The sequence below is a fragment of the Papio anubis genome, chromosome 7 (genome assembly GCF_008728515.1).
Source record: "Papio anubis isolate 15944 chromosome 7, Panubis1.0, whole genome shotgun sequence".
NCBI classification, from domain to species: Eukaryota; Metazoa; Chordata; class Mammalia; order Primates; family Cercopithecidae; genus Papio; species Papio anubis.
Window position 1 is genome coordinate 156,959,992 of NC_044982.1, and position 27,755 is coordinate 156,987,746.

The following is a 27,755-nucleotide window of genomic DNA, read 5'->3' on the forward strand; positions in this document are numbered from 1 at the left end:
AATTATCATTGTGTTTTGATTCAGGTCTACCATTTTATTATCTGACTTCTGTTAGATCACTATCTTTATCATTGCTTTATTTCCTTTTAGGTTTTTAAAAACATTTTGTAGTCTGTTTTAATTTATTCTAAATTATCTATATGTTATCTATTTTGTTTTGGATAGCTTTTTTTAAAGAGTATTTTAATTTTTTTTTCTTTTTAAAGAGACAGGATTTCACTGTGTTGCCCAGGCAGCCTTTGAAATCCTGGGCTCAAGCGATCCTCTCTCCTCAGCCTTCCAGTAGCTGGGACTGCAGTGCCTGGCTGCACTGCTCTCGTCAGTAGTCGCTCTAAGGATTTCAAAGTCCATGCTTATTAACATTTCACATTCTGCTTCGGATCTGAAAAGTCTGCTTTTCACTACTTCCAGTGGGACATAGAAATCTTACCCCATCCAGGTTTATCCTCTTCCTTTTATGTTACAGTTGTCTTGTTTATATGATTTGTACAATTATATACCTAGAAATGGTTTATAATTTACATGTGACGTATTTGTGTAATTTACACTTACGTACACTGGAAGGCCCATCAGACAGGACGTTGATTTTCGCTTTTGACCGCCAAGCACTTTGGAAGAGCTATGGGGTCGTTGTGTGTCCCGCGCCCTGGCTGCTCACCCTGCCTGCTGCCTCTGCTTGGTGGTTCCGCCTCCCTTCCTGTCAGCCTGAGCCACTGGCCTGGCTGGCGTGTTCTCTGTTTTCCTCCTCTGCCCACGTCCTGGCTTCACCTGCCTTCTGGAAGACGCATTCCCGCCTTGAGGGAGGATCCCGAGTTGGCACCTCCCCGCTGTAGGCTTAGGCGCGTTGTGCCCGCCCTCCGGCCTCCCTGGTGCCCGGGAGAAGTCCACGGCCCTCCCACTGTTGCTCTGCGCTCTGCCGTGTCACGTTTCTCCTGCTGTTTTCAAGATCCGTTTTCCTTTATCTTTAGTTTTCAGCCGTTTGACCGTGATGTGTCTGGGTGTGGATTTCTTGAGTTTGTCTTGTTTGGGATCCATAGAGCTTCTTGAATCTGTAGGCAAAAGACTTTCTCCAAATTCAGGGTGTTTTCTGTCATTTTTTTCAGCTGGTTTTCATCACTGCTTGCTTTCCCCTTTTCCTTTGCCACTCATGACACAGATGTTAGACCTTTTCTCTTGTCCCGAAGGTCCCCCAAATTTTTTCAGTCTTTTTTCTCTCTGGTATTCAGATGAGAAAACTTACATTGCTCCATCTTCAAGTTCACCGAATCTTTCCCGATTTTTTTTTTTTTTTTAACATTTCAGTAGTGTGTCTTTTAGTTTTGAAATTTCCATTTGGTTCTTCTTTATATCTTGCTTTTGTTTGCCTGTTGCTGATTTCCATTTTTTCATTCAGTTTGGGAGTGTTACGATCGTTAGAGCCTTTCACGGCACAGTAGTTGCTTTAAAGTCGGGTGGATAATGGCAACACCCGTGTTATTTTGGGATCTGTTGACTGTCTTTTCCTGTGGGAGCGTAGACGTTCCCCGTTCGTTGTGTGCTGGGTAATATGGACTGTAAGTGGATGGCTGGATGTTACGATGTGAGATCTGGGTCTTGTTAAAAGCCTAGGAGGATGTTGAGATTTTGATTTTAGTAAGCAAACACCCTGAGGAGACTCGGGCTGTGGTTCTGACTTGCCTTCAGTGGGTGGCAGCTCCGTGTCAATTCTGGCTTCACAGCCCCCTGCACTGCCACTCGGACCTGTCCCTTGTGTGCCGCAGGTGGCCGTCTGGCTGTGGTCTCGGGGTTTGGGGTGTGAAGAGGATCAGATCCACACCCCTGCAGCTTGAGGATGGGCTTGAAGCTTGTGAGCAGTTTTGTCAGCTGGCTCTTCCGAGCTGCTTCCTCTCCACACGGCCACTGGGGCTTCCTGGGTCCCTGGAGCTTCCCTTCTCCACCCTCAGCCAGTGCACCGGGACCAGCTGCCTGTCCTGCTGTGCGCCTCCATGCCTGTCCCCGTGCTGGAGGAGGGATTTGGGGCTCCTTCTGTTCAGTGTCTCCTCCAGGCCACCTGCAGCTTTCCTTCATAGAATGCCGCTCAGCTGCCCCGGTCCTATCCCAGGGCAGAGCTGCTCCTGAGTACCCTTGAGACTGAAGCAGAATCGGCAGAAGGCAGATTGCCCCCTCTCCCTGAACCTGGCACTGAAGGTGTGTTTAGACGATGTCTGCCTTCATTTCCGTACCTGTGCTCCAGCTGTGCTGTGGCACTTTCCGTCCCCGGCGGCAGCCCCTACTCCTTGTAATCTCAGCGTGTCTGTGCAGCTAGACAGCTGGTGTTGGGTGGCAGGAGCTGGGCTTTTCCATGTCAGGCCCTGGTGTGTTTAGAGGCACCGGGTGGCAGGAGCTGGGCTTTTCCATGTCAGGCCCTGGTGTGTTTAGAGGCACCGCCTGGGAGGTGGCTGCATTCGGGGGGGTCTGCTGGGCGGATGTGGTGTTGGAGAGGCGCTGCCGCTCCAGCACTGGGAGGGGGTTGTCAGACCCTCCAGAGAGTCCTCAGCACCAGCAACTCAGGACGGCAGCCCCCGCGGTGGGGAGGGTGGCGGGAACCACGTCCCCCACACTGTGAGCCTCCTGGAGGCCAGGAGAGCCTGTTCTCAGTGAGTGCGAAAGGAGAAGCTGCACAGGGCCTCCCAGCCCGCTGGCCCCCGTGCCCTGAGAGACACGCGACTCCCAAGGACTGATCATGCCCGCGGCAGGATCCCCAGCCCTCAGGAGAGCGGGAAGGGGTTAGAGGCCTGGGTACCCCACCTCGAAGCTTGTCGGCTGCCTCCTCCTCCTCCTCCTCACAGTACAGGGGTCCTTGTGTGTTGTTCCAGCCCAGGATGGCAGCCCAGGTGACTCTGGAGGACGCGCTGTCCAACGTGGACCTGCTGGAGGAGCTGCCCCTGCCCGACCAGCAGCCCTGCATCGAGCCCCCGCCATCCTCGCTGCTCTACCAGGTGGGTGCCCAGCAGCTGCGGGGCGTACAGCCTGTGCTCCGACCCCACGCCACAGTTTTTCTCTTCCTTTCTTTCAGCCAAATTTCAACACTAACTTTGAAGACAGAAATGCATTTGTTACTGGCATCGCAAGATACATCGAGCAAGCCACCGTCCACTCTAGCATGGTAATGTTGCTGTGCGTCTTCGTTTCTCTCTGCAGGGAAGGGCGCGTTTGAAGGGCAGATGGATACTTTTTGGTATTATCCCAATAGACTATGCAGTAAGGAAAAAGAGTAGAAAATGAATGAAATGCCTTATATTTTTAGGATAGTCTTTGTTTTTCTTAGTGTAAAACAATACACGCTCTTTCTGAAAATTCAGTGTCTCTGGCCCAGAGAAAACCTCTGTCAGCGTTTCGAGGGCACCCCTGCACTGTTAATGCTCTTTCCCTCTCCAGATCTGCACCCACTTACACCGGGTATGCGCCCATATGAGATTCAGATTTATAAATGAACTGCATTGTTGTTATAGTTCTGCTTTTTTTTTTTTTTGGAGACGGAGTCTCACTCTGTCACCCAGGCTGGAGTGTAGTGGCACGATCTCAGCTCACTGCAAGCTCCGCCTCCCGGGTTCCCGCCATTCTCCTGCCTCAGCCTCCCGAGTAGCTGGGACTACAGGCGCCCGGCACCTCGCCCGGCTAGTTTTTTGTAGTTTTTAGTAGAGACGGGGTTTCACCGTGTTAGCCAGGATGGTCTCGATCTGCTGACCTCGTGATCTGCCCGTCTTGGCCTCCCAAAGTGCTGGGATTACAGGCTTGAGCCACTGCGCCCGGCCTGCTTTTTTTTTTTTTTTTAGAGAAAGAGTCTTGCGCTGCCACCCAGGCTGGAGTGCAGTGGCGCGATCTTGGTTCACTGAAACCTCTGCCTCCCAGGTTCAAGCAGTTCTTGTGCCTCAGCCTCCCGAGTAGCTGGAACTACTGGCGCCCACCACTACGCCCAGTTAATTTTTGTATTTTTAGTAGAGATGGGGTTTCACCATGTTGGCCAGGCTGGTCTCGAACTCCTGACCTCAGGTGATCTGCCCACCTCAGCCTCCCAAAGTGCTGGGATCATAGGCATGAGCCACCACACCCACCTAGTTCTGTATTTTAATGATCTCATGAACATTTTTTCTTTTCTTTTTTTTTTTTTTTGAGACAGGGTCTGACTCAGGTTGCCCAGGCTAGAGTGCAGTGACATGATTAGGGCTCACTGCAGCCTCAACCTCCCCGGGCTCAAGCAATATTTCCACCTCAGCCTCCTGAGTAGCTGGGACTACAGTCACACACTACCACGCCCAGCTACCTTTTTGTATTTTTTGTAAAAGCAAGTCTCACTGTGTTGCCTAGGCTGGTCTCGAATTCCTGGACTCAAGGAATCTGCCCACCCAGCCTCCCAAAGTACTGGGATTACAGGCCTGAGACGCTGCGCCTGGACAAGAATATTTTCATGCCATGAAAATGTGCTGGAGAAAGCAATCCTTAATGGCTATGTAAACCATTTCGTAAATGTCCAGAGTTCAACTATTTTTGCACATTTACTTCATTTCCTCTTTTATGTCATATAATAAAAAAAAAAATGCTGTAGGCTGGGTGCAGTGGCTCACACCTGTAATCCCAGCATTTTGGGAGGCCAAAGTGGGCAGATCACCTAAGGTCAGGAGTTCGAGACCAGCCTGGCCAACATGGTGAAACCCTGTCTCTACTGGAAAAAAAAATACAAAAACTAACTGGGCATGGTGGTGCACGCCTGTAATCCCAGCTACTCGGGAGGCTGAGGCAAAAGAATTGCTTGAACCCAGGAGGTGGAGGTTGCAGTGAGCTGAGATCGCGTCACTGCACTCCAGTCTGGGTGACAGAGCGAGACTCGTCTCAAAAAAAAAAAGCTGTGATGAACATCTCTCTAATGTGATGAACATCTCTCTAAATACAGGCTAGATTTAAGAGCATCTATTTGATTTTTACCAAAGGAAATGATGTTAAAGAGTAGAAAGCAAAAGCAGTTTTATAGCAGTGACGACAGTCCTCTTCCCATGGACTCTCCACCTAGATTTTAAGTGCTGTGGGCACTTAAATCCTAACTATTCCTCCTGCACACCTGGGGCAGCCCTGCCTCTAGTCCTCTCTGGGACTGGGAGGCCCTGTGAGCCGGTGAGGAGGGAGGCCATGGGGATCCTGCATGTGCTCACACTGGGTAGGGCGTCTGCCCGGAGCCCTTCCTCTGTGCTCCCGACTGCAGGTCTCATGGCCAGCGATTGTTTCGGGCTGGGCGGAGCCAAGGTGTAATGCCTGTGGCACGCCCCAGAGATGCCTGCGTGTCACTGATACCCTCTCGCCTGCAGAAGCCCTGGGGTGTTTTGGGTGGTCATTGTGGCCCCCAGCGCCGCACCTCAGCATTACCAGCTTCTCGGCAGCTGTCTCTTGGCACACAGGCCACAGTGCTTAGGATAGTTCATGGTGCTTTGTCTAGATTTTAGCAACTGGCATCTGCTTTTCATGCTAGTTCCCCCTCCTGCCTTTGATTTGCCTTGTGTTCCGTTGCAGAACGAGATGCTGGAGGAGGGCCAAGAATATGCTGTCATGCTGTACACCTGGAGGAGCTGCTCCCGGGCCATCCCGCAGGTGCCCCGCTCGCCTGTCTCTTCCCTCCCCACACCCTGCCAGGCCCCACCCCGCCCCGCCCCGCCCCTGCAATGCCTGGCCACTCTCCTCCCGGGTCTCACCCCACAGCAGGGCGGGATCACCAGCTCTAGCTGTCCAGCGGCTGCTTCTGGCTGGATCCAAGCCTCTTATGTCATCCTTGTTTCTTTATTCCAGGTGAAATGTAACGAGCAGCCTAACAGAGTGGAAATTTACGAGAAAACCGTGGAGGTTCTGGAGCCTGAGGTCACAAAACTGATGAATTTTATGTACTTCCAGGTAAAATGGCAAAATCCCTATCTTGGGGGTGTAACACCGAGGGGTGGGTTGCTGACACCTTCCTACCCATCGCCGTCAATGTGAACACCCTGAACAGAGTGCCTGCAAATTAAAGCAACCGGTTTCTGAGACAAAAGGGACCAAGCCTTTGACAGTCTAAAGTTTCTCACGCCCTTTCGGAATCAGCGCTCCTTTTGTGGTTCTCAGAATTCTCAGTGATTTCGCATTTCCTTCACGGAGCCTGCTTTCTGTCAGTTTCAAGTGCAATGCTTTGACTTTCTGCCAGTTTGTACTTTCTTTTTTGAGACAGAGTCTTGCTCTGTCACCCAGGCTGGAGTACAATGGTGCAATCTTCGCTCACTGCAACCACCGCCTCCCAGGTTCAAGTGATTCGCCTGCCTCAGCCTCCCGAGTAGCTGGGATTACAGGCGCCCGCCACCATGCCTGGCTAGTTTTTGTATTTTTAGTGGAGACAGGGTTTCACCATGTTGGCCAGGCTGGTCTTGAACTCCTGACCTCAGGTGATCCGCCCATCTTGGCCTCCCAAAGTGCTGAGATTACAGGCGTGAGCCACCGCACCTGGCCAGTTTGTACTTTTGATTCATCTGGTCTTTCAGGTATTTTCTTGCTGTCAGCCTCACCCTGACTGTCCATTCCTGGTGGTCCTCGCCCTGGCCTTGATTAGGCAAGAAGCAGCCACATGAAAGGGGCCTGCTGCTTTTTAAAGAAGTATTTTGGAAACATCCAGATTTTCTATGATGTCCATTAGCAGAGGGAGGAGATGGAACTAACTAGGAGATTAATTTTCATTTTACCTTGAAAGTTACCAAGAGGAAAAAAATCTCTCCCACTTTTCACTTCTGAAAGTTAGAATGTCTGAACTTTGCAGACGTTTTCTTGGATCATTTTGCTCAGTAATTTTGCTGGAATAATCAGCAAGATGTTGTTACTTTAGTGAGGTAGTTGGTAAAGTGCAAAACGAGTAACGATGTTGCAGAGCAGGCCGTGGGAGCTGCTTTCAGGAGGGGGTCTGGCTGCCCACATTGTAAACACCTGGGCCCGAAGCCGCGCGGGGTAGATCTTTTCTCATCAAGGAGCAGTGACTGCAGGTGCTTGAAGCAGGGACATGGGCTTGGCCCCTCACTGACCTGCAGCTTTCTGCCCCCCGCTTCCTCTGCACAGAGAAACGCCATTGAGCGTTTCTGCGGGGAGGTGAGGCGCCTGTGCCACGCCGAGAGGAGGAAGGACTTTGTGTCTGAAGCCTACCTGATCACACTGGGCAAGTTCATCAACATGTTCGCTGTGCTGGACGAGCTGAAGAACATGAAGTGCAGTGTGAAGAACGACCACTCAGCATACAAGAGGTGAGCACCGGCCTCGTGCGCCGCGGGCCTTCCCGAGAGCGCGCAGCTCAGTGGCCCGCCTTGTGCGTAGCAGGTGTGTGTCTTTGTGTGCTGAAGTCGTCACTTCTGGTAGGCAGCAGCTACTTCTCAGTGTCAGGGCTGTGGGAGCACCTGCTCTGGGGGATAAAGTGAGGGGAGCCAGCAGGTAAGTGCATATCGTGGCTTTGCAAAGCTAGAGCAGACTCTTAGTGCCCTGGCTGTCCTCAGATGTCACGGAGGACCTTCGCGCCCCTGGGAAGACAGACGTGCACAAGCTGTAGGCCTAGCTCACTGAGCACAGGCATCTGGCTCAGGGAGCATCTTGGCAAGGGGGCAGGTGGCCTCTGCAGCCCACCTTGGGCATTGGGGCTGCAGTCCTCGGTGCCAGTCTCTCACCGGTGGGGGTCCCCGGCACCTGAGCACCATCCAGCAACGTTCAGACGTAGCCCATGCACAGTCACAGGGTGTCTTGGGGTCACACTGCGCTTGCAGGTCCTCTCCCCGGCGGTTTTCTTTTTGGATGTAGAGAGCTTCTGGAGAAGCTAGCCTCTGGAGAGACCGGCAGGAGGGGTGGAAGAGGCGGGCATGGCCCGGCGTGTGCTTCCGGAGGATTGTGGGGTGGTGGGCGGCAGACAGGCGTTTGGGGACACACGGCGCTGTCTCCTGATGCTCTGCTTCGTTTGTGCCCGGTGCTTTTGAAGACATGTTTTGCTGGAATGAGATGCTAATTTCAGTTTCCTCTAGTAAGTAAGGCATCTTAGCTCTAAAATTAAATTCGAAGAGACCTTACTTTGCATCTGAATACGCTCTAGTTATGTTGCGTTTTAAATCATACAACTGTTGTTATGTCTTTATAAAAAGAAAAATCCCCACTTGGGACAAAATGAGGCAGCAGTAGGAGTCGAGCTAGGTCAGGCAGAATTTAAGCCTCATTCACGTGAACTAAGGCAGTGTTCCGTTTATCACTAAAATCGTCAGCTCTGCACAGAAGCCTAGATCTTCAGAACTAGAGAAGGGTCTCCGGAGTGGGCCTGTGAGCCCCTCTTGGGGCGGACGTCTGAATGGTCCCTGTTTGATGACAGCATCCGTGGGATTCCAGCATCGAGGCTCACTGGTCGCAGTGGCCTCCTGGTCCCAGCCGCACAACCCAGTCGCTGTGTGATTTTGAGCAGCCTTCTCAGCCGCCACCGTTTTGGCTTTGTCAGGGAAATGGGGAGGTGGCCAGCATCAGTGGTTTTCAATATTTAAAAGTATTTAAAAGTTGTGGGTTTTTTTTTTTTCCTTTTAGCACTAGCACCTTAATTCTAAAGCCTAGTCTGTAAAACAGTTTACAGGTGGGGCTGCTGTGTGCAAAGCTGGGGGAAGGAGGGTTTCCCCTCCAGCAGCCCCGTCCCCAGTGTCTTCACCACCTCCACGTTCCCCTGAGCACCAGAGAGTGGGCCTGGGCCAGCTCCGTAGCTCTTCCTGCTGCCTCTTCTTCTGACCTCTGTCTGGGACCCCTGTTGGTTCACCCTCCCAGACCATCACCCCCACCCCTCCCAAGACGCCCACCACACACACACGCACCTAGCTCTTTCGGCACCTGCTGGTAGCTACTAGTATAACCTCCTCTAAGTGCCAATGCCAAGATAACTCGTGTGGTTATGGTGAGGCTTGAGGAAAATAGAAAACAGTATCCTTGACTGTTTCCTTAGTCTCCTCACCTGCCGCCTCAGCAACTACTCAAATCAATAAAGCAAACGTGGCCAGGTGCGATGGCTCACACCTGTAATCTCAGCACCTTGAGAGGCTGAGGCAGAAGGATCACTTGAGCCCAGGAATTTGAGACCAGCCTGGGTAACATAGCAAGACCCCATCTTTTAAAAAAAAAAAAAAGACAAAAGCAAAAAAAACTAGCTGGGTGTGGTGGCGTGAACCTGTGGTCCCAGCTACTGGGGAGGCTGAGGCTGGAGAATCACTTGAGCCCAGGAGGTTGAGGCTGCAGTGAGCTGTGATTGTACCACTATACTCCAGCCTGGGTGACAGAGTGAGACCCTTTGTCTATTAAAAAAAAAAAAAAAAGGAAACATGTTTTTGTTGTTGTTGTTTGTTTGTTTTGAGGCAGAGTCTCACTGGCCCATGCTGGAGTGCGGTGGCACAATCTCGGCTCACTGCAACCTCTGCCTCTCCTGGATTCAAGCAGTTCTCCTGCCTCAGCCTCCCGAGTAGTTGGGATTACAGGCGTGAGCCACCTGGCTAATTTTTGTATTTTTAGTAGAGATGGGGTTTCACCATGTTGGCCAGGCTGGTGTTGAACTCCTGACCTCAAGTGATCCACCTGCCTCTGCCTCTCAAAATGCTGGGATTACTGGCGTGAGCCACCATGTCCCGCCGGGAAACATGTTTAAAAAGCCAAGGAATGTTACTGTATCAGTAACATTAGGTTTACAATATTAGGTTTAACTGTATGCAGTTGTTTAAAACCCAGTGAAGTAACAGTGGCTTTGAAAAGATTGCAGTTTATTTCTCTGTCTCCTGGAAAGTCCTGAATGAGGTGCTCTGCAGCTGATTGCAGGCTCTCCGGCGTTCAGGACTCGAGGCTCCTGTTGGCCTGCTGCTCTGCTTCAGGTGTTGCCTCCTGGTTCTAGATGGTTGCTGAAGCTCCAGCTGTCATTTCTGCATTCCAGTCAGCAGACAGAAAGGAAAGACGGGCTCCATGCTCCCTTATGAGTAAACTTTGGAGTGCCTGTCAGTGTCTTGCATTATATCTCATGGCCCCAGTCCTTGGTCACGTGACCACGGCTAGCTGCAGGGTAGGCGAGGCACACGGAACGTGTGAGGCTCCCTGGAACGTGTGTTCCACGGAAATGCGGGGTTCGTTCCTAAGGAGGAAGGGGAGGAAGTGAATGTTGGGGTAGGTTATCAGTCTTTGCCATGGTGACTTTTAAAGCTAAACCCCCGAGGCTCTGGGTTGCACAGACCTATCCTTGTGTGGGCCGTTTCCACTGAACTTTCTTGGGGGACAGCCCTAGATGATGGGAATTCTCACACCCCACCTTCACCCTGCTCTGCCAGACCTCGCGGGCTCAGCATGGCCTGGCGGTATTGTATGTCGGGTGTAGCTACAAATTGGTGGCAGGCCAGGGCTCTGTCTCAGGACTTCGGGTACCAGTGGTCCCTGAGGTGGCCTGGGGAGCTGTGGTCCAGAGGGTTCCCGGCAGAGAACCTCAGCAGTGCTGGCCATCTTCATGGCAGGGCTTGTGGGAGTCACGGAGATGGCATTGGCCCTTAGACTCGGAGTCCAGCAGCCCTATGCCTCCTAGATGAGGTGGGCGTCCACCAGTGAAGGGCAGAGACCAGTGTGCAGGGACCCTGCAGGAAGCCAGTCGGCTGTGACCAGCCGGGTGGAGAGCTGTCCCCAGCTGTGCAAGACACGTCTAAGTTGGCAGAAGACTGACCTGGAGGGCAGGGCCAGAGACGCCTGAAAAGGCTGAAATCATCGCCGGCGTCTGAGATTGACCCATATTTCTGCAGATGACTGTAGAGGAAGGGGATCCCACTCGAACCAGGCTTTTTTTTTTTTTTTTTTTTTTACGTGGCACATTGGTGCATTTTTGGGATGAACTCTTCTTGTTTTCAAAGGGCCGCTCAGTTTTTACGTAAAATGGCAGATCCACAGTCCATCCAGGAATCGCAGAATCTGTCCATGTTCCTGGCCAATCACAACAAGATCACACAGGTGAGGCTGGTGTTCGCACACTCGGGCGGATGGGCCGAGCCGCTGGCTGGGCGCCAGGCCCGTGCGTGAGTCTCTTGCTCTGTATTTCAGTCTCTGCAGCAGCAGCTCGAAGTGATTTCTGGCTACGAAGAGCTCCTGGCAGACATCGTGAATCTGTGTGTGGATTACTACGAGAACAGGATGTATTTGACGCCCAGTGAGAAACACATGCTTCTCAAAGTACGTGTGTGGGGACGCCAGCCTGTGGCACTGCCGAGGGACAGCCTTACTCTTGTCAATAGGCTGTGCTTTTCTAGAATCCTTTTGACAGCTGTGTCTTACTTGCACGGTGTCTTGTGTGTGAACAGCGTTCTGCCCTTGCACACAGCCTGCACAACAGGCTCTCAACACACCCCACGAGTGTCACACACTGACCTTGGGAGAAGGTGCTGGCCAGGATGTCTGGGTCAAGGATTCTCTCAGCATTGAGCTGTTTTTTGTTTTATTTTTGAGGCAGGGTGTTGCTCTTGCCCAGGCTGGAGTGCAGTGGCATGATGACAGCTCACTGTAGCCTCAACCTCCTGGGCTCAAGTGATCCTCCCACCTTGGCCTCCAAAGTAGCTGGGACTACAGGTGCGCACCACCACACCTGGCTAATCTTTAAATTTTTTGTAGAGGGAGAAAATTGCCGTGTTGTACAGGCTATCTCAAACTCCTGGGCTCAAGTGACCCTCCTGCCTCAGCCTCCCAAAGCTCTGTGAATACAAGCTTGAGCCACTGTGCCCAGCCTTTTTTTTTTTTTTTTTTCTTGAGACAGGGTCTTGCTCTGTCACCCAGGCTGGAGTGCAGTGGTGTGGACACAGCTCACTGTAGCCTCGACCTCCTTGGCTCAAGTGATCTTTCTGCCTCAGGCTCCTGAGTAACTGGGGCCACAGGCACTTGCACCAATGCCCAGCTAAGTTTTTGAATTTTTGTAGATATGAGATCTCACTTTGCTGCCCAGGCTGGCCTTGAACTCCTGGGCTCAAGCCATCTTGGCTTGTCCCCCTGCAAAGTGCTGGGATTACAGGCCTAAGCCACCACACCCAGCCTTTAAGCTGCTTTGTGACAGAAGTTATCCAAGCTTCTACTTGTCAAGCATGTGATTCCTGGGACTCTGATACCTTGTGTCACCATAATTAAAGTAGCCTTTTGTTGGTTCACCATATTCTTTGTTATTCTGTTCAAATGAGGAAGGTTTCCATCTGCGTTTCTCACGGGAAAGATGGTCGGCAGTTCCACTCTTCCTTTCCACCTCTGCCGGGTGGCCTTGGGGGACCCTTTACTGGGTGTCCCACCAACCCAGCCCCCAGCCTCCTCCTGAGTAGGAGAGCACTGGGAGGCACGCAGGGCTGAAGGAGCACTGTCCATGGAGTGCTTTGTGACAGCAGAGACTTTGGGTCTGCACCAGCTGGTGTGGGAGCCGTGGCCGCCAGGTCCTGTGGAGCACTGGAGTGTGCAGGTGGCTAGTCCACATTAAGAATTTTTAGTTTGTGATCAGGCACGGTGGCTCATGCCTGTAATCCTAGCACTTTGGGAGTTGAGGTGGGTGGATCACTTGAGGTCAAGAGTTCTACACCAGCCTGACCAACATGGTGAAACCCCATCTCTACTAAAAATACAAAAACCATTAGCCAGGCGTGGTGGTCGTGCACGCCTGTAGTCCCAGCTACTTGGGAGGTTGAGGCAGGAGAATCACTTGAACCTGGGAGGCAGAGGTTGCAGTAAGCTGAGATGGTACCACTGCACTCTGGCCTGGGTGACAGAGTGGGACTCTGTCTCAAAAAAAAAAAAAAAAAAAGTTTAGTTTGCATACGCCGAAACGTACCTGGTTACATGTGACTGCATATTGGGCATTACTTTTAATGGCAGAAAAACCGCAATTACTTTTACACCAACCTAATAGCCCTAGAATAGCCCTACTGCTTGTGTGAGTTTAGGGTAGAGGATTTGTTTTTTCCGCTTTTAGCAACTGACCTGGAAGCCCAGCCCCGCTTTGTAGCAGTTTCACTGAGGATAAAATGATGCATTTCAAGCACCAGACAAGCAGCCTAAATATAGATCTTTATGATATATTTCAAATTGTGCCTTTGAAATCGTCAGCTGTAACAGTGTAAGTCCTTACGGGTAATTAAATTTGCAGTTGTGAGCTTTATTGCATCATTCATTTTGTGGCTTTTCAGGTCATGGGATTTGGTCTGTACCTGATGGATGGGAGTGTCAGTAACATCTATAAGTTAGATGCCAAGAAAAGAATAAACTTATCCAAAATTGACAAGTACTTCAAGGTGAGTTACATGGTTTTAGATCAATGTTTTTATTGATTTGCATGCAGTTTGAATTTTGGGGAAGTGAGCCCCTGTGTGACCATGATCTATATCAGGAAATGCTGGGGCTGGGTGGAGTCTGGGCCACGCATGTTCTCCTGTCTGTAGAGGCAACCGCGCTTTCTCTTTCCTTCTGCCCAGTGCTGGTTTTGCCTGGGTGGAGCTTTATACAGATGGAATTGTGCTATTTTACTCTTCTGTGTCCAGCTGCTGTCACCAGCCTCTTGTTTGTTAGGTGCATCCTGGAGGAAGCCCATAGCTATAGCTCATAGCTTTCGGTTGTGGTGTAGTTTTCTATCTTATGACCACACCGTAACTTACCCGTTCCGATGTTGGTGGGCTCTCGGACGTTCCCGGGTTTTGGTGAGTCCAAACGGTGCAGCTCTGGTCGACTCTCCTCTGTTGGGTGCATACCCAGGAGAGGGACCGGAGGTCACAGGGTGTATCTGTTTTCAGTGTTAGTAGTTACCTGTGGCCTGATGACTTTCCAGCATAGCTGTCCTGATCTGCATTCCCATCAGCAGTGAGAGAACGCTCTGGGGGTGCCACATCCTTGTCAGTACTTAGCACTGTCTTTTTTGGGGTTGGGGGACATCCTGAGGATGCGTACATCATTGGGATTGTAATGGCTAGTGTTTCATTGTAGTTTAGTTCATGTTTCCCTAATGGCTTTCCATGTTCTTAGCGCGTTCCCTTTGTGATGTGCCACTTCAAGTCTTTGCTCTTTTTTCCCTATTGATTTATAGTTATTTATATATTCTGGATACATGTCCTTTGTTGGGCACAAGTGAGTATTTTTGTTTGTTTTGTTTTGTTTTTGAGACAGGCTCTTGCTCTGTCATCCAGGCTGGAGTGTAGCAGGCCTTGGTGATTCCTCCCACCTCAGCCTCTCAAGTAGCTGGGACTGCAGGCGCTTGCCATCACACCTGGCTAGTTTTTAAACTTTCAGTAGCAATGAGGTCTCCCTATGTTGCCCAGGCTGGTCTCGAACTCCTGGCCTCAAGCAGTCCTCCAGCCCTAGCCTCTCAAAGTGCCGAGATTACGGGCCTGAGCCACTGCACCTGGCCTTACGTTTTAATGTACATGTATTCTCCCCTAAGAGGCTTACCCTTTCACTTTTTCCCAGCTTTATTGAGGTGTAATTGACAAATAAAAATTGTATATGTTTATGGTGTACAGTGTGATGTTTTGATACACATACACATTGTGAAATGATGAATTCAAGCTAATTAACATGTCCATCACCTCACACGCCATTTTTTTGTTTTGTGATGAGAACACTTAAGATCTACTCTTTTAGCATATTTTAAGGATTCAATGCGTTGTTATTAAGCATAGCTCCCGTGCCACAGGTGAGGTCTTCAATACTTACCGATGCTGCGGAACTGAAACTTTATACGCTTTGACCAATATATTCCCTTCCTCCCCCGCCTCCAGTAGCCTTTTCACGTTCTCGACGGTGTCATTTGCTGAACAGAAGTTCATAATTTTAGTGTAGTCCCATATGAGTCTTTTCATTAATGCCACCTAAATCAGTCTTTGTAGCCATCCAGCTCATGGGACGTTTCTGCTGTGTTAGCTTCTAGAAGCATCCTGTGTCCTTTTTCATGTAGACCTAATCCCCCCGGAACTGACTTCTGCGCGTGGTAGGAGGTAGGGATTTCACGTCCTTGGATCTGTCTCAGTATGGCTCCCCAGTTGGGCCTGCCTGTGTATTGCAAAGCCCATTGTTCTGCAGTGCTGCTCCTCAGGTCATGAGGCTGTCTGTGGCTCTATCCAGGTTCTCTGTCCTGTCCGCAAGCCTCCGTCCCTGCTCCAGGGCCACACTGCCTTAATTGCTGTAGCTTTCTAACAGGACTCCTAATCTGGAAGGGTGTGTCTTCCAGTTTTGTCCTTCAAGATAGTCTCAGATACCATCCCTTCACCTTTGGAAATGCATTTTAGAATTGGTTTCCTGATTTACACACACTATCCCCACAAAGCCATTTTTATTCTTATGGAATATTGACTGGGATTGATTATAGATCCGTTTTGAGAGAACGGACATTTAAAACATTTGAAGCCTTCCTAGGCACAAACATGATCTATTTCTCTATTTATTGAGAACTTTTTCTAGAATTTTTGGGGTAGTACTTTTTTTTTTTTTTTTTGAGATGGAGTCTCGCTCTGTTGCCCAGGCTGGAGTGCAGTGGCGTGAACTCGGCTCACTGCAACCTCCACCTCCCGGGTTCACGCCATTCTCCTGCCTCAGCCTCCCGAGTAGCTGGGACTACAGGTGCCCGCCACCACGCCCGGCTAATATTTTTTTGTATTTTTTAGTAGAGACGGGGTTTCACCGTGTTAGCCAGGATGGTCTTGATCTCCTGACCTCATGATCCGCCCGCCTCGGCCTCCCGAAGTGCTGGGATTCCAGGCGTGAGCCACCGCGCCCGGCCTGGGGTAGTACTTTTGTTTAGAGGTCTTGCACATTTTTTGTTAGATTCACTCATGCATATTTTTTTTGGATGCTATTGCAAAGTATTTCTCTTTAAGTTTTTGTATTCTAATTGTTGCTAGTATATAGAAATGCAGTTGCCTGGGCACGGTGGCTTATGCCTGTAATCCCAGCACTTTGGGAGGCCGAGGCAGGTGGATCACGAAATCAAGATATCAAGACCATCCTGGCCAAGATGGTGAAACCCTGTCTCTACTAAAAATACAAAAAAATCAGCTGTGTGTGGTGGCGCTCGCCTATAGTCCCAGCTTCTCAGGAGGCTGAGGCAGGAGAATTACTTGAATCCTGGAGGTGGAGGTTGCAGTGACCCGAGATGATGCCACTGCACTGCAGCCTGGCAACAGAGTAAGACTCTGTCTCAAAAAAAAAAAAAAAAAAAATACAGTTTTTTTTTTTAATGACTGTGGATCTAGCAATTTCGTAGGTTAATTTTAACATTTGAATAGTTTTTATAGATGTTGGTTTTTAAATTGTATTTTGTTTCTCTCAAAGCAAATGTAGACGTTGCTTAGAGTTTTTTTGTAGTGAATCATTTGCAGAGGTAGCATTCAAGCCGAAGTAATTATTAGCATTAGTCAGTTTCCTTATGCTTATGTATTTGGTGACTAAACATACATAATGACCCTATTTTTTTGTTCTTTGAATACAGCAGCTCCAGGTGGTTCCGCTATTTGGGGACATGCAAATAGAACTGGCAAGATACATCAAGACCAGCGCCCACTACGAGGAAAATAAATCTCGGTAGGAGGAGAGAAAAGCTGCCTGGTTTGAGCTTTCTGCAGTGTCCTCATTGTGCGGTTTTCTTCAGACATCGTGCTTATTTGTCTAGAGATAACACTGTTAGCATTCTCAGCCTGGAACTGCATGTCCAGTATTGTTGGCTTTGCCACAGGTGGCTAGTTACATTTAAGTTTATTGAAAAATACAATTGAAATTTTAATTTCCTTATGACAGCCACATTTGAAATGTTCAATAGTTAGTAGCTACTGTGCTGGACAGCACAGATACAGAACATTTTCATCATCCTAGGGTTTCCTGTTGGACAGTGCTGGGGGATAGTCTTTACTTTTAAAAAGGTTGTCTTAAAAAAAAAAAAAGAGGGTGGGGTACAGTGGTTCACGCCTATAATCCCAGCACTTTGGGAGGCCGAGGTGGATGGATCTCTTGAACTCAGGAGTTTGAGACCAGCCTGGGCAACAAGTGAGACCTCGTCTTTATGGAAAAATACAAGAATTAGCCAGGCATGGTGGCACAGGCTTGTAGTCCCAGTTACTCGGGAGGCTGAGGTGGGAGGATCACTTGAGTAGTCTGGGAGGTGGAGGTTGCAGTGAGCCGAGATTGCACCACTGCAGTCCAGCCTGGGCAACAGAGCAAGACCCTGCCTCAGAGAAAAAAAGAAGAAACTGATAGTGTGTCAGCTGTGACATCTGCAGACAATGTGGCCCTAGATCCTAAACTGTGTATCATCTTACTCTGGAGAACTATAAAGATCCTCAGCACAGTTCCAGATGCTGGCAGACACTCCTCCCCACTGCAGACTCTGCAGAGCCATCAGAGTCTCGGGGGAGGCTTTCACTGACTTGCCAAGCACTGCCCGTAGCCAACCCGCGGTCACCATTCAGCCATGATTTTGACAAACGAAGTTGCAGCTCAGTCTCAGGGGCAAGAAACCTTTTCAGTAAAGGACAGACAGCAAATACTTTAGGCTTTACAGGCCACAGGTGGTCTCCATCAGATAATTATTCTGTGTTGTTTTTTTAACAACCCTTTAAAAATGTAAAAGCCATCTGGCTCCGGCGCCAAACCAGGCATCCTGAGCTGCCCCAGTGCCGCGACCTGCCGGCGCCGCTGCAGGTAACGCAGGTGCCTTCTTTCCACACAGATGGACGTGCACATCCTCCGGCAGCAGCCCTCAGTACAACATCTGCGAGCAGATGATCCAGATCCGCGAGGACCACATGCGCTTCATTTCGGAGCTGGCGCGCTACAGCAACAGCGAGGTGGGCCCGCGACCGGAGCCACATGGGCACCCGAGGGTCGCCTGTGTGCGTTTGCACCCAGATCTGAGGTTTAATCGCTTTGAAAAACAGTTTACTACCAGATACAATCATATGTCACATAATGACAGGGACAGGTTCTGACATGTGTCATTAGGCAGTTTCGTCACTGTGGGAACGTCCTCGTGTTCTCGTGCTAGCCTGGATGGTACAGCCTGCAGCACACCTGGGCCGCAGGGCACAGCCAGTGGCTCCTGGGCCCCACACCCATGGAGCACGCTGCTATGCTGAAGACTTTGGGTAGTTGTAACACAGTGGTGCGTATTTGTGTATCTAAATCGATCTAAACATAGAAAAGGTACAGTGAAAAGATGGTGTTATAATCTTATGGGACCACCATTCTGTATGCTGTCATTGATCAAATGTGGTGCATGACTGTACTTCAAAAGCACCTATTATAATAGACAAGGCAGTGAAATTAGTGTTGTCTCTGTTGAGCTGTACAAAAAGCATCTTTTTTTTTTTTTTTTTAGAAAAACATAGGGATCCCAAGAGAAAGAACAGAGACCAGATAGTTAATTGATTAAATGGCATTTCCTAGTCTAGTACTGTGATTCCAGCAGCTCGAAAGATGGTTGGAGAAGGGAGGACACTGGGAAAAGACAGGGTGATTCTGACCCGGGGCCCCTTTAAGTCTAGAAAGAAAGAAGTCCTGAGGCCAGAGGTGAGCAGGAGCCTCTGGGTGGCTGTCAGGAGACATCCCAGGGGCACTGGGTCCATGTGTCCAGGAGGTGGGCCTGGAGTTGGGCGCAGAGGACACGTGCTTTCTCTTTAGTTCCTTCCAGCTTTTCAGCTGGGTTTGCCACATCGGCATTTTGGTCACTCCCATTCTCCTCACCCAGGTTTGCTCTGAGCCAGCGCTGCTGGCATGTCTGTGCTGCAGATTGCCGGCAGGGACTGCGGGGTTTCAGGGCATACACCCAGGCTGCTTTGCAGGACTGGTTAGTCCCCCAAGGGCCTCAGGAGGACCATTAACCTTAGTGGGGACAACTCTGGGGATGTTGGCCCCACCCACTGCAGGATGATGAGCACCCCTGTCCCCCACCCACCATGGTTACCAGTCATCATGTAACCAAACTGACTGACAAAGAGCCCAGTAGTCCAGGTATCTTGGGGTACCTGCTGCTTCTAACACACACCACTGGCAAGTGTTTGGCATGTTAGACAAGGAGGCTGTTCTGGGTGAGTCCGGTGAGTGAAGTGGCAAAGTGGGGAGGCCTAGGTTCTGTGCACTGCTGTGGCCTTTATGGTGCTATTGTGCTTAGGCTGTGCTAAAATTGTTGTTTTTTTTTTTTTTTTTTTTTTTTGGAGATGGAGTCTTGCTCTGTGAGCCCAGGCTGGAGTCACAGTGGCCGATCTGGAGCTCACTGCAAGCTCCGCCTCAGGTTCACGCCATTCTCCTGCCTCAGCCTCCCGAGTAGCTGGGCCTACAGGCTCCATGCCTTGACTACTTTTTGTGTTGTAGTAAGGAGGCCGGGGTGTCCCCGTGATGTTGGCCGGGATGAGTCTCCATCCTCCTGACCCTCGTGATCCACCACCCACCTAGGCCTCCCAAAGGTGCTGGGGATTGCAGGCGTGAGGAGCCATGGTGCCCAGCCTGTGCTAAATTTTTAAAAAGGCTTTTTTTCTTTAATAATGAATTAGCCTTAGCTTACTGTAACTTTTTTACTGTATAAACTTTTTACTTTTAAAAAGAGCTTTTTGGCTTTTGTAATAACACTTTGCTTAAAACACAAACACATTGTATACCTGTGCAAAAATATTTTCTTTCTTTATATCCTTATTCTATAAATAATTTTTCTACTAAGAAGTTTTTGTTTTTTCCCTTTTGAGCTTTTTCGTTAAAAACGAAGACCTAAATACACACAGTAGCCTACTCAGGGTCAGGATCATCAAGACGTCACTAGGCAGTAGGAATTTTTCCACCGCACTATAATTTTACGGGACCACCATCATGTATGTGGTCTTGTTGACTGGAGCATCCTTAGGTGGCATCTGAGTGTAATTGGTTCTTTGGCATTGTCTAAGGTAACAAATCAGTTTTTTTCTGAGTACAGTTTTTTTTTTTTGGTGAGATAGGGGTCTTGCTCTGTCACTCAGGCTGGGTCACAGTGGCATCTCAGCTCTCCTAGCCTCTGCCTCCTGGGTTCAGCCATTCTCCTGCTGCCCCTCAGCCTCGAGTAGCTGGGACTGCAAAGCGCCTGCCACCATGACTAATTTTTTTTTTTTTTTTTAGTAGAGAGGGGGTTTCACTGTGTTAGTCAGGATGGTCTTGATCTCCTGACCTCGTGATCCACCCATCCCATCTCAGCCTCCCAAAGTGCTGGGATTACAGGCGTGAGCCACCGCGCCCAGCCTCTGAGTACAATTTTAAGGTGATTCCACTTTAGGTTTGTTGATTTTCTTTTTTCTGAAAGCTGAACATCCTGGCGAATGATGCCAGTGTAATTTGATTTATGTCATTATTAATTATTATATGTCATTATTATTAATCTCGTTGTTTTGTTTGTTTGTTTGTTGGTTTTTTTGAGACGGAGTCTCTCTCTGTTGCCCGGGCTGGAGTGCAATGTTGTGATCTTGGCTCATTGCAACTTCCACCTCCCAGTTCAGCTGATTCCTGCCTCAGCCTCCCAAGTAGCTGGGACTCCAGGTGTGTGCCACCACACTTAGCTAATTTTTGTATTTTTAGTAGAGATGGGATTTCACCATGTTGGCCAGGATGGTCACCATCTCTTGACCTTGTGATTCGCCCACCTCAGCCTCCCAGAATGCTGGGATTACAGGCATGAGCCACCATGCCCAGCCATGATCTAGTCTTAAAAGAGCAATGCCAGCACTACTAATTACAGTGACTAGAAATTGCTTTAGGATTTGTTTTGCAGGTGATTTTGCCCTTGAGCTTCTGAGAGGATTTTTTTTTTTTTTTTGAGATGAGTTTCGCTCTTGTTTGCTTGAGCTGGAGTGCAATGGTGTGATCTCGGCTCATTGCAATCTCTGCCTCCTGGGTTCCAGCAATTCTCCTGCCTCAGCCTCCAGAGTAGCTGAGATTACAGGCATCAGCCTGCAGCTAATTTTTTGTATTTTTAGTAGAGGTGGGGTTTCACTGTGTTGGCCAGGATGATCTCGAACTCCTGACCTCAGGCAATCCACCTGCCCCAGCCTCCCAAAGTGCTGGGGTTACAGGCGTGAGCCATCGCTGGCCCCTCACTCAGAGGATTTTAAGTCACACCATGGTGTTTAGAATTGCTCGGGGTGGGGCCTCTCAGCGGTCATGCTGTGGACTCCATGCAGGTTCCCGCCATTGTTTTATTTTGCTTTTCACTTTTAGGGATTGCATTTCCCATCTCATTTAATTCTGTGTCCTAATTATATCAAATATTTCTGTGGTTCTAATGTCACATCTATAAAAAGATACATTCAAAGAAGCTTGCCTTCTCCACGCTGCCCCTTCCTCCCCATAGGTCACGTTTTTAAATTTAGGGGGTTATTTGATAGAAGCAAACCCACGTGACTTGTGTGTTGCCCTTCCCCAGCCTGGTGGAAGTGCGCCAAGCCCACGCGTGTTACAGCCCCGCGCCCGGCCCGCGGTTCCCCGGGCGGTGGCGGTGGCAGCGGCCTGTCCCTTGCTCGGTGCTGTGCAGCACACCCGTGGCCACCTTTTTCCCGGGAGGAGGGTTCAGCACCCACGGCATTTTTTATTTTCACGGGTGTGACTTCGGGGTGGATTCTCAGGGTGGGTCCCCGGGGTGAGGGGCTGGGTGGAGGGGGGGCGCGGGTTTCCCACGGGGCCGTGCCCGCCTTGTGCAGGTGGTCACGGGCTCGGGCCGCCAGGAGGCCCAGAAGACGGACGCGGAGTACCGGAAGCTCTTCGACCTGGCGCTGCAGGGCCTGCAGCTGCTGTCGCAGTGGAGCGCGCACGTGATGGAAGTGGTAGGCCCCGCCCCGCCCCCAGGCCCCGCCCCGCCCCCGCTCCCCGCCCCGCCCCCAGCTACGCGCCAAGGCTGCCTCGGGCACTTGATTCACATTAACTTTTGGTCTTTGGGCTTTTTATTTTTGGCCCCAGAAAGACAAGAACATCTACCAGTAGAAATGTTTCCAAGATTATTTTAAGTACATTTCATTTATGTGTGTTATAAATAAAGGGCCTCATTTAAAAAAAAACATCTTGATAGAATTAAATTTCTACCATTGTGATGGTCTTTAAGTCTCTCTTTTTTTGAGACAGCGTCTCACCCTGTCGCTTAGGCTGGAGTGCGGTGGTGCAAACATACGTCACTACAGCCTTGACCCCCCACCCCAAGCGATCCTTCTGCCTCAGCCTCCCCAGCGCTGGGACCACAGGTGTGCACCAGGACGCCTGGATACTTTTTTTTTTTTTTTTGAGATGGAGTTTTGCTATTGTTGCCCAGGCTGGAGTGCAATGGTGCGATCCCGGCTCACTGCAACCTCTGCCTCCCGGGTTCAAGTGATTCTCCTGCCGCAGCCTCCCAAGTAGCTAGGATTACAGGCGCCCACCACCACTCCTGGCTAATTTTTTTGTATTTTTAGTAGGGACGGTATTTCACCATGTTGGCCACGCTGTTCTCGAACTCCTGACCTCAGGTGATCCACCCACCTCAGTCTCCCAAAGTGCTAGGATTACAGGCTTGAGCCACGGCGCCCGGCCTAGTTTTTTGTTTGTTTTTTGTACAGACAAGGTCTCACCGTGTTGGCCAGGCTGGTCTCAAACTCCTGGCCTCAAGCCATCTGCCTGCCTGGGCCTTCCAAAGTGCTGGATTACAGACGTGAGCCATTGTACCTGGCCAATTTTCATTTTTTCATTTAAATTTTATTTTGCTTTAAATATTTACTTGTATTGATGCATAACAGGGGTACATAGTTGCAGGATACATGTAATAATTTAATACAGTCATACAATTTGCAAAGATCTAATTGGTGTGCGTGGGATGTCCATCGCCATAAATATTTGTCCTTATGCCAGAAAAATTCGAGTTCTTCCCTATCTATTCTGAAATGTACCATAAATTATTTTAATAGTCACCCTAACTGATCTAACACTAGATCTTATTTCTAATATCAAACCGTATATTTGTACCCATTAATGTTGCTTCATCCCCTGCGTTTTTAAGATAACGTTTTCTCTTTGGAGCTCCAGCCATCAATGTCTCCATATCTTTTGTTGAACATTAGTAAATTATTTCTGGTGCCATATAAAGATTTGGATGCCTGTAATTCATAAAAGATTCTCCCTTTTGTGATTTATTTTGATCACATAAAAATGATCAAATTGGAAGAGTACATGATCATTTGAAAGGCAGAATCTTTACTTATTATTTTACTTTCCATAGAGATGAGGCCTCACTTTATTGCTCAGGCTGATCTTAAACTGGGCTCAAGGGATCCTCCCACCTCGGCCTCCCAAAGTGCTGGGGTCATAGGCATGAGCCACCATGCCTGGCCCAGAATCCTTTTTAAAATAATGATGAAATGCCTAGAGTCTTAGATACTCAGCACTCACTATCCAGGCTATTTTGCTGGGTAGGTTTTTTAAATGAGAGGTTACGGGACCAGGATCTTTTGCCCATCTGTGGAGATGGACGGTGTGTGTGTCCTCACGTGTGACTTTTCAGAATGCAGCAAAGGTTCGAAGGCTGGCCTTCTGGCTTTGGCCACCATCGTGTGAGTCAGACCAGACGCCAGGCATTTTGAATGCAATATGGAACAGCTCTGCTCTTTTGGCTGCCGCAGTATTCCTGGAAGCTTGTGCACCCCACCGACAAGTACTCCAACAAGGACTGCCCGGACAGCGCGGAGGAGTACGAGCGCGCCACGCGCTACAACTACACCAGCGAGGAGAAGTTCGCCCTGGTGGAGGTGAGGACCCTCGGCCGCTCGCTCCTCCTCGTGTCGCTCTGACCTCACACCGTCTTCTCTGTCAAAAGCAAAAACATGAACCAGCTGCCTGTTTCCTCGTTGCTTCTGTGTGGGCACCCCTTTCCGTCTGGCAGAGTAGTCAGAGTAGAGTGCGTTAGGGGAGCAGTGGCCGTCGGTGCTGGGTCTGCGCCGAAGCTCCCTGTGTGCGGGTCTGGACTCCTGGACCTGCATCTGGATGGAGAGCAGTGTCGGGTGCGGGGAGGGGAGGTGAAAGAGGTGTGGCCCTGCTGAGAGAGAAGAGCTGTCCTGCTCTCCTGTGCGGCTGGCGCTGCACTCCCCTCGTGAGCCTTTCCGTGGGCAGCTCTTCATTCCAGCATCAACCGGTATCTTTTCTTTCATAGCTGTGCTTCTCCTGTGCTGTTTGAGAAATCTTTGCATACTCGCAGGTCCTGAAGGTATTCTGCAGTGCTTTCTGGATACTTCACTCTGCTTTCACACTGAGATGCGAATTTCACCTGAAGTTAATTTTTGAAACAATTCCGTCCACCCCGCACGCTGCCACCTTTGTAGCTGGCCACGTGACAAGGCATGTGTGGCCGTTTCTGCTCGCTCTAACCCAGCTCGGTTGCTGTCTGTTTCCCAGTACCACCCTGTGACTTTGTAGTCATCTACCCTGTCCGGGAACGCACGTCTTTTCTGTCTTCTAGACTTGCTTGGCTATTCTTCCCCACTGTAGTTTCATATTCATTTTAGAGTCAGCTTTTCCTATCCCACAGTGAAGGTTTTAATCACGATATGAACAATCCTATGGATCGTGACAGGAGAACTGACAAAGTCTCATACAGTCGGCCCTCCGTGTTCTAGGGTTCCACGTCCGTGGATTCAACCAAACTTGGGTTAAAAATATTCAGAAAGAAAAAATAACAACAGTAAAAAGTAATAAAAATGTTAAAAACTACAGTATAATAACTATTTCTATAGCGTTTACATTGTGTTAGGGATTTGGGTAATCTAGAGATGATTTAAAGCATGCTAGACGATGTGCCTAGGTTACATGCAAATACTACACTGTTTTATCCAGTTGTTTTTTGGGTGTTTTTTTTTTTTTTTTTTTTTTTTGAGACAGAGTTTTGCTCTGTCGCCCAGACTGGAGTGGAGTGGCATGATCTTAGCTCACTGTTTTAGCCTCAGCCTCCTGGACTCAAGCAATCCTCCCACCTCAGCCTCCTGGTTAGCTGAAACTACAGGTGCATGCCACCATGCCTGGCTAATTTTTATGTTTTTGGTAGAGACGGGGTGTTGCCAAGTTGCCCAGGCTCGTCTCAAACTCCTGAGCTCAAGCAGTCCGCCCACCTCAGCCTCCCAAAGTGCTGGGATTGCAGGTGTGAGCCACTGTGCCCAGCCAAAATTTTCAAGTTTTTTGACATAAGGTTTTTCGTAGTAAATTCTTATCTTATTTTGGTAGAAGCTTTTCTTTTTTCACATAACCATACAGTTCACCCATTTGAAGTGTAAAATTCAATGCTTTTAGCACATTCACAGAGTTGTACAATCACAATCAAATTTAGAACAAAAAGAAATGCCAGCTCATTATCAGTCACCCTTCATTCTTCCCTCAACCCTTTGCAGCCACCACCCTGCTTTCTGACCCCGTAGATTTGCCTCTTTTGGGCATTTCATATGAGTAGGTCATACCCTGTGTGGCCCTTTGTGACTGGCTGCTTCCTTCACTTAGCATAATTTTCTTTTTTTTTTTTTCTTTTTTTTTTGGAGATAGAGTCTTGCTCTGTCGCTCAGGCTGGAGTGCTGTGGTGCCATCTCGGCTCACTGCAAGCTCTGGTTGCCGGGTTCACACCATTCTTCTGCCTCAGCCTCCCAAGAAGCTGGGACTACAGGCTCCCGCTACCACACCCGGCTAATTTTTTGTATTTTTTTTCAGTCAAGACAGGGTTTCACCATGTTAGCCAGGGTGGTCTCGATCTCCTGACCTCATGTGATTCACCTGCCTTGGCCTCCCAAAGTGCTGAGATTACAGGCATGAGCCACCATACCAGGCCGCTTAGCATAATTTTCAAGGTTCACACAGGTATCACTGTTTTGTTCTGTTTATTGCTGAATAATATTCCATTACATGGAAATATTACTTTGTATTTATCCATCCATCAGATGATAGACATTTGGGTTATTTCTACCTTTTTGCTATTATTAATAAAGTTGTGGAGAACTTCTTCTTGTTTTTTTTGAGACAAGGTCTCACTCTTACCCAGCTGGAGTGCAGTGGCAGGATTATGGCTTAACTGCAGCCTCAATCTCCTGGGCTCAGGCAATCCTCCCTCTACAGCCTCCCAAGTAGCTAGGACCACAGGCACATACCACCATGCCCGATTAATTTTTAAATTTTTTGTGGAAATGGGATCTCACTATGTTGCCCAGTCTGGTCTTGAACTCCTGAGCTCAAGTGATCCTCCTGCTTTGACTTCCCAAAGCGCCGGGATTAGAGGTGAGCCACCATGCCCAGCCTCTATGGCCTTTCATGTACGAGTTTTTGTGTAGATGCTGGTTTTCATTTCTTTTGATTGTATAGCTAAAAATGCAATTACTGGATCATAACAGCACATTTAGCTTTTGAGGAACTACCAGATAGTGGCAGCACCATTTCTCCTTCTTACCAGCAGTATGTGAGGGTTCCAGTTTCCCCACATCCACACCAAACTTGTTACCATATGTCTTTTTGATTCTAGCCATCCTAGTGGGTGTGAGGTGGTATTTCATTTCCTTGCACTTTTGATTTGCATTTTTCTAACAAGTAAGGATGTTAAACATCTTTTTATGTGCTTGTTGGCCATTTGTGTGCATTATTTGGAGAAATGTCTATTCAGATCCTTTGCTCATTTTTAATTAGGTTATCTTTTTTATTATTGAGTTGTAAGAGTTCCTTATACATTCTAAATATCAGTTCCTTACAGCCATGGGATTTTCAGTATCTTCTCCCATTCTGTGGTTGTCCTTTTTGTTTCTTAATGGAGTCTTTTGAGACACAAAAGGTTTTGATTTTGATTATGTCTGATTTATCTGTTTTTCTTACGTTGCTTATGCTTTTGGCATCATATGTAAGAAACCATTGTGTAACCCAGGTCATGATTTACTCCTGTGTTTCTTTCTAAAAGTCTTTTTTTTTTTTTTTTTGAGACAGAGTCTTGCTCTGTCACCCAGGCTGGAGTGCAGTGGCGTGATCTCAGCTCACTGCAACCTCTGCCTCCCTGGTTCAAGCGATTCTCCTGCTTCAGCCTCCCAAGTAGCTGGGATTACAGGCGTGTGTCACCACACCCAGCTAATTTTTGCATTTTTAGTAGAGGCAGGGTTTCACCATGCTGGCCAGGCTGGTCCCGAACCCTTCACCTCAGGTGATCAGCCTGTCTTTGCCTCCCAAAGTGGTAGGATTACAGGCGTGAGCCACCGCGCCCAGCCTCTTCTAAAAGTTTTTAGTTGTAGCTCCTAATTGAAATGTATTTTCCACTTTGAGTGGATTTTTATACAGTGTGTGACCAGGTTGTGTCAGGAGCCCTGCAGACCACCCTCCATCCCCCCGACTGGCTGGGAGGACTCTCAGGGCCTAGTAGTTGTTGCACTGAAGGTTATGACTCCTTGCAGCCGAAAGACAGTCAGATCAGCAAAGGGAAAAGGCACAAGGGTGGAGTCCAGAGAAGCCAAGTGTAAACTTGTAGGTGTGCCCTGCTAGTGGAATTGCACGGGATGCGCTTATTTCTCCCAGTGATGATGTGTGACAGCACATGCAAAGTGCGGCTCAGCAGGGCAGCTCCCCAGAGCCTTGGGGTCCTGGGTTTTCACTGGGGGCCGGTCACGTGGCTGACCTTGGCTACTCAGACTCCAGGCCCTCAAAACACACACAGGAGGTCACCATGAGTCACCTTGTTAGCAGAGACTGTCTGGTCAGAGTGGTATAGCAGT

At 49.1% G+C, this 27,755-nt stretch overlaps 1 protein-coding gene across 5 annotated transcripts in view; it reads left to right on the forward strand.

Annotated features, from left to right (window-relative positions):
- CYFIP1 (cytoplasmic FMR1 interacting protein 1) overlaps window positions 1–27,755 on the forward strand; it is a 108,951-nt gene that overhangs the window by 28,891 nt on the left and 52,305 nt on the right. For 3 of the 5 annotated variants that reach the window (XM_009209798.3, XM_017960452.3, XM_003900682.4), the window contains exons 2-13: window positions 2,856–2,978; window positions 3,056–3,145; window positions 5,542–5,619; window positions 5,815–5,916; window positions 7,099–7,280; window positions 10,920–11,016; window positions 11,107–11,235; window positions 13,218–13,322; window positions 16,505–16,596; window positions 17,738–17,855; window positions 21,720–21,842; window positions 23,661–23,786. In XM_009209798.3, coding sequence (XP_009208062.1) covers window positions 2,862–2,978; window positions 3,056–3,145; window positions 5,542–5,619; window positions 5,815–5,916; window positions 7,099–7,280; window positions 10,920–11,016; window positions 11,107–11,235; window positions 13,218–13,322; window positions 16,505–16,596; window positions 17,738–17,855; window positions 21,720–21,842; window positions 23,661–23,786 — 1,359 coding nt within the window. In that variant the 5' untranslated portion in view covers window positions 2,856–2,861. Of the gene's footprint in view, window positions 1–1,791; window positions 2,188–2,855; window positions 2,979–3,055; window positions 3,146–5,541; window positions 5,620–5,814; window positions 5,917–7,098; window positions 7,281–10,919; window positions 11,017–11,106; window positions 11,236–13,217; window positions 13,323–16,504; window positions 16,597–17,737; window positions 17,856–21,719; window positions 21,843–23,660; window positions 23,787–27,755 lie in introns of those variants that run through there. The other 2 variants (XM_021940368.2, XM_021940370.2) reach the window with 2 other exon arrangements.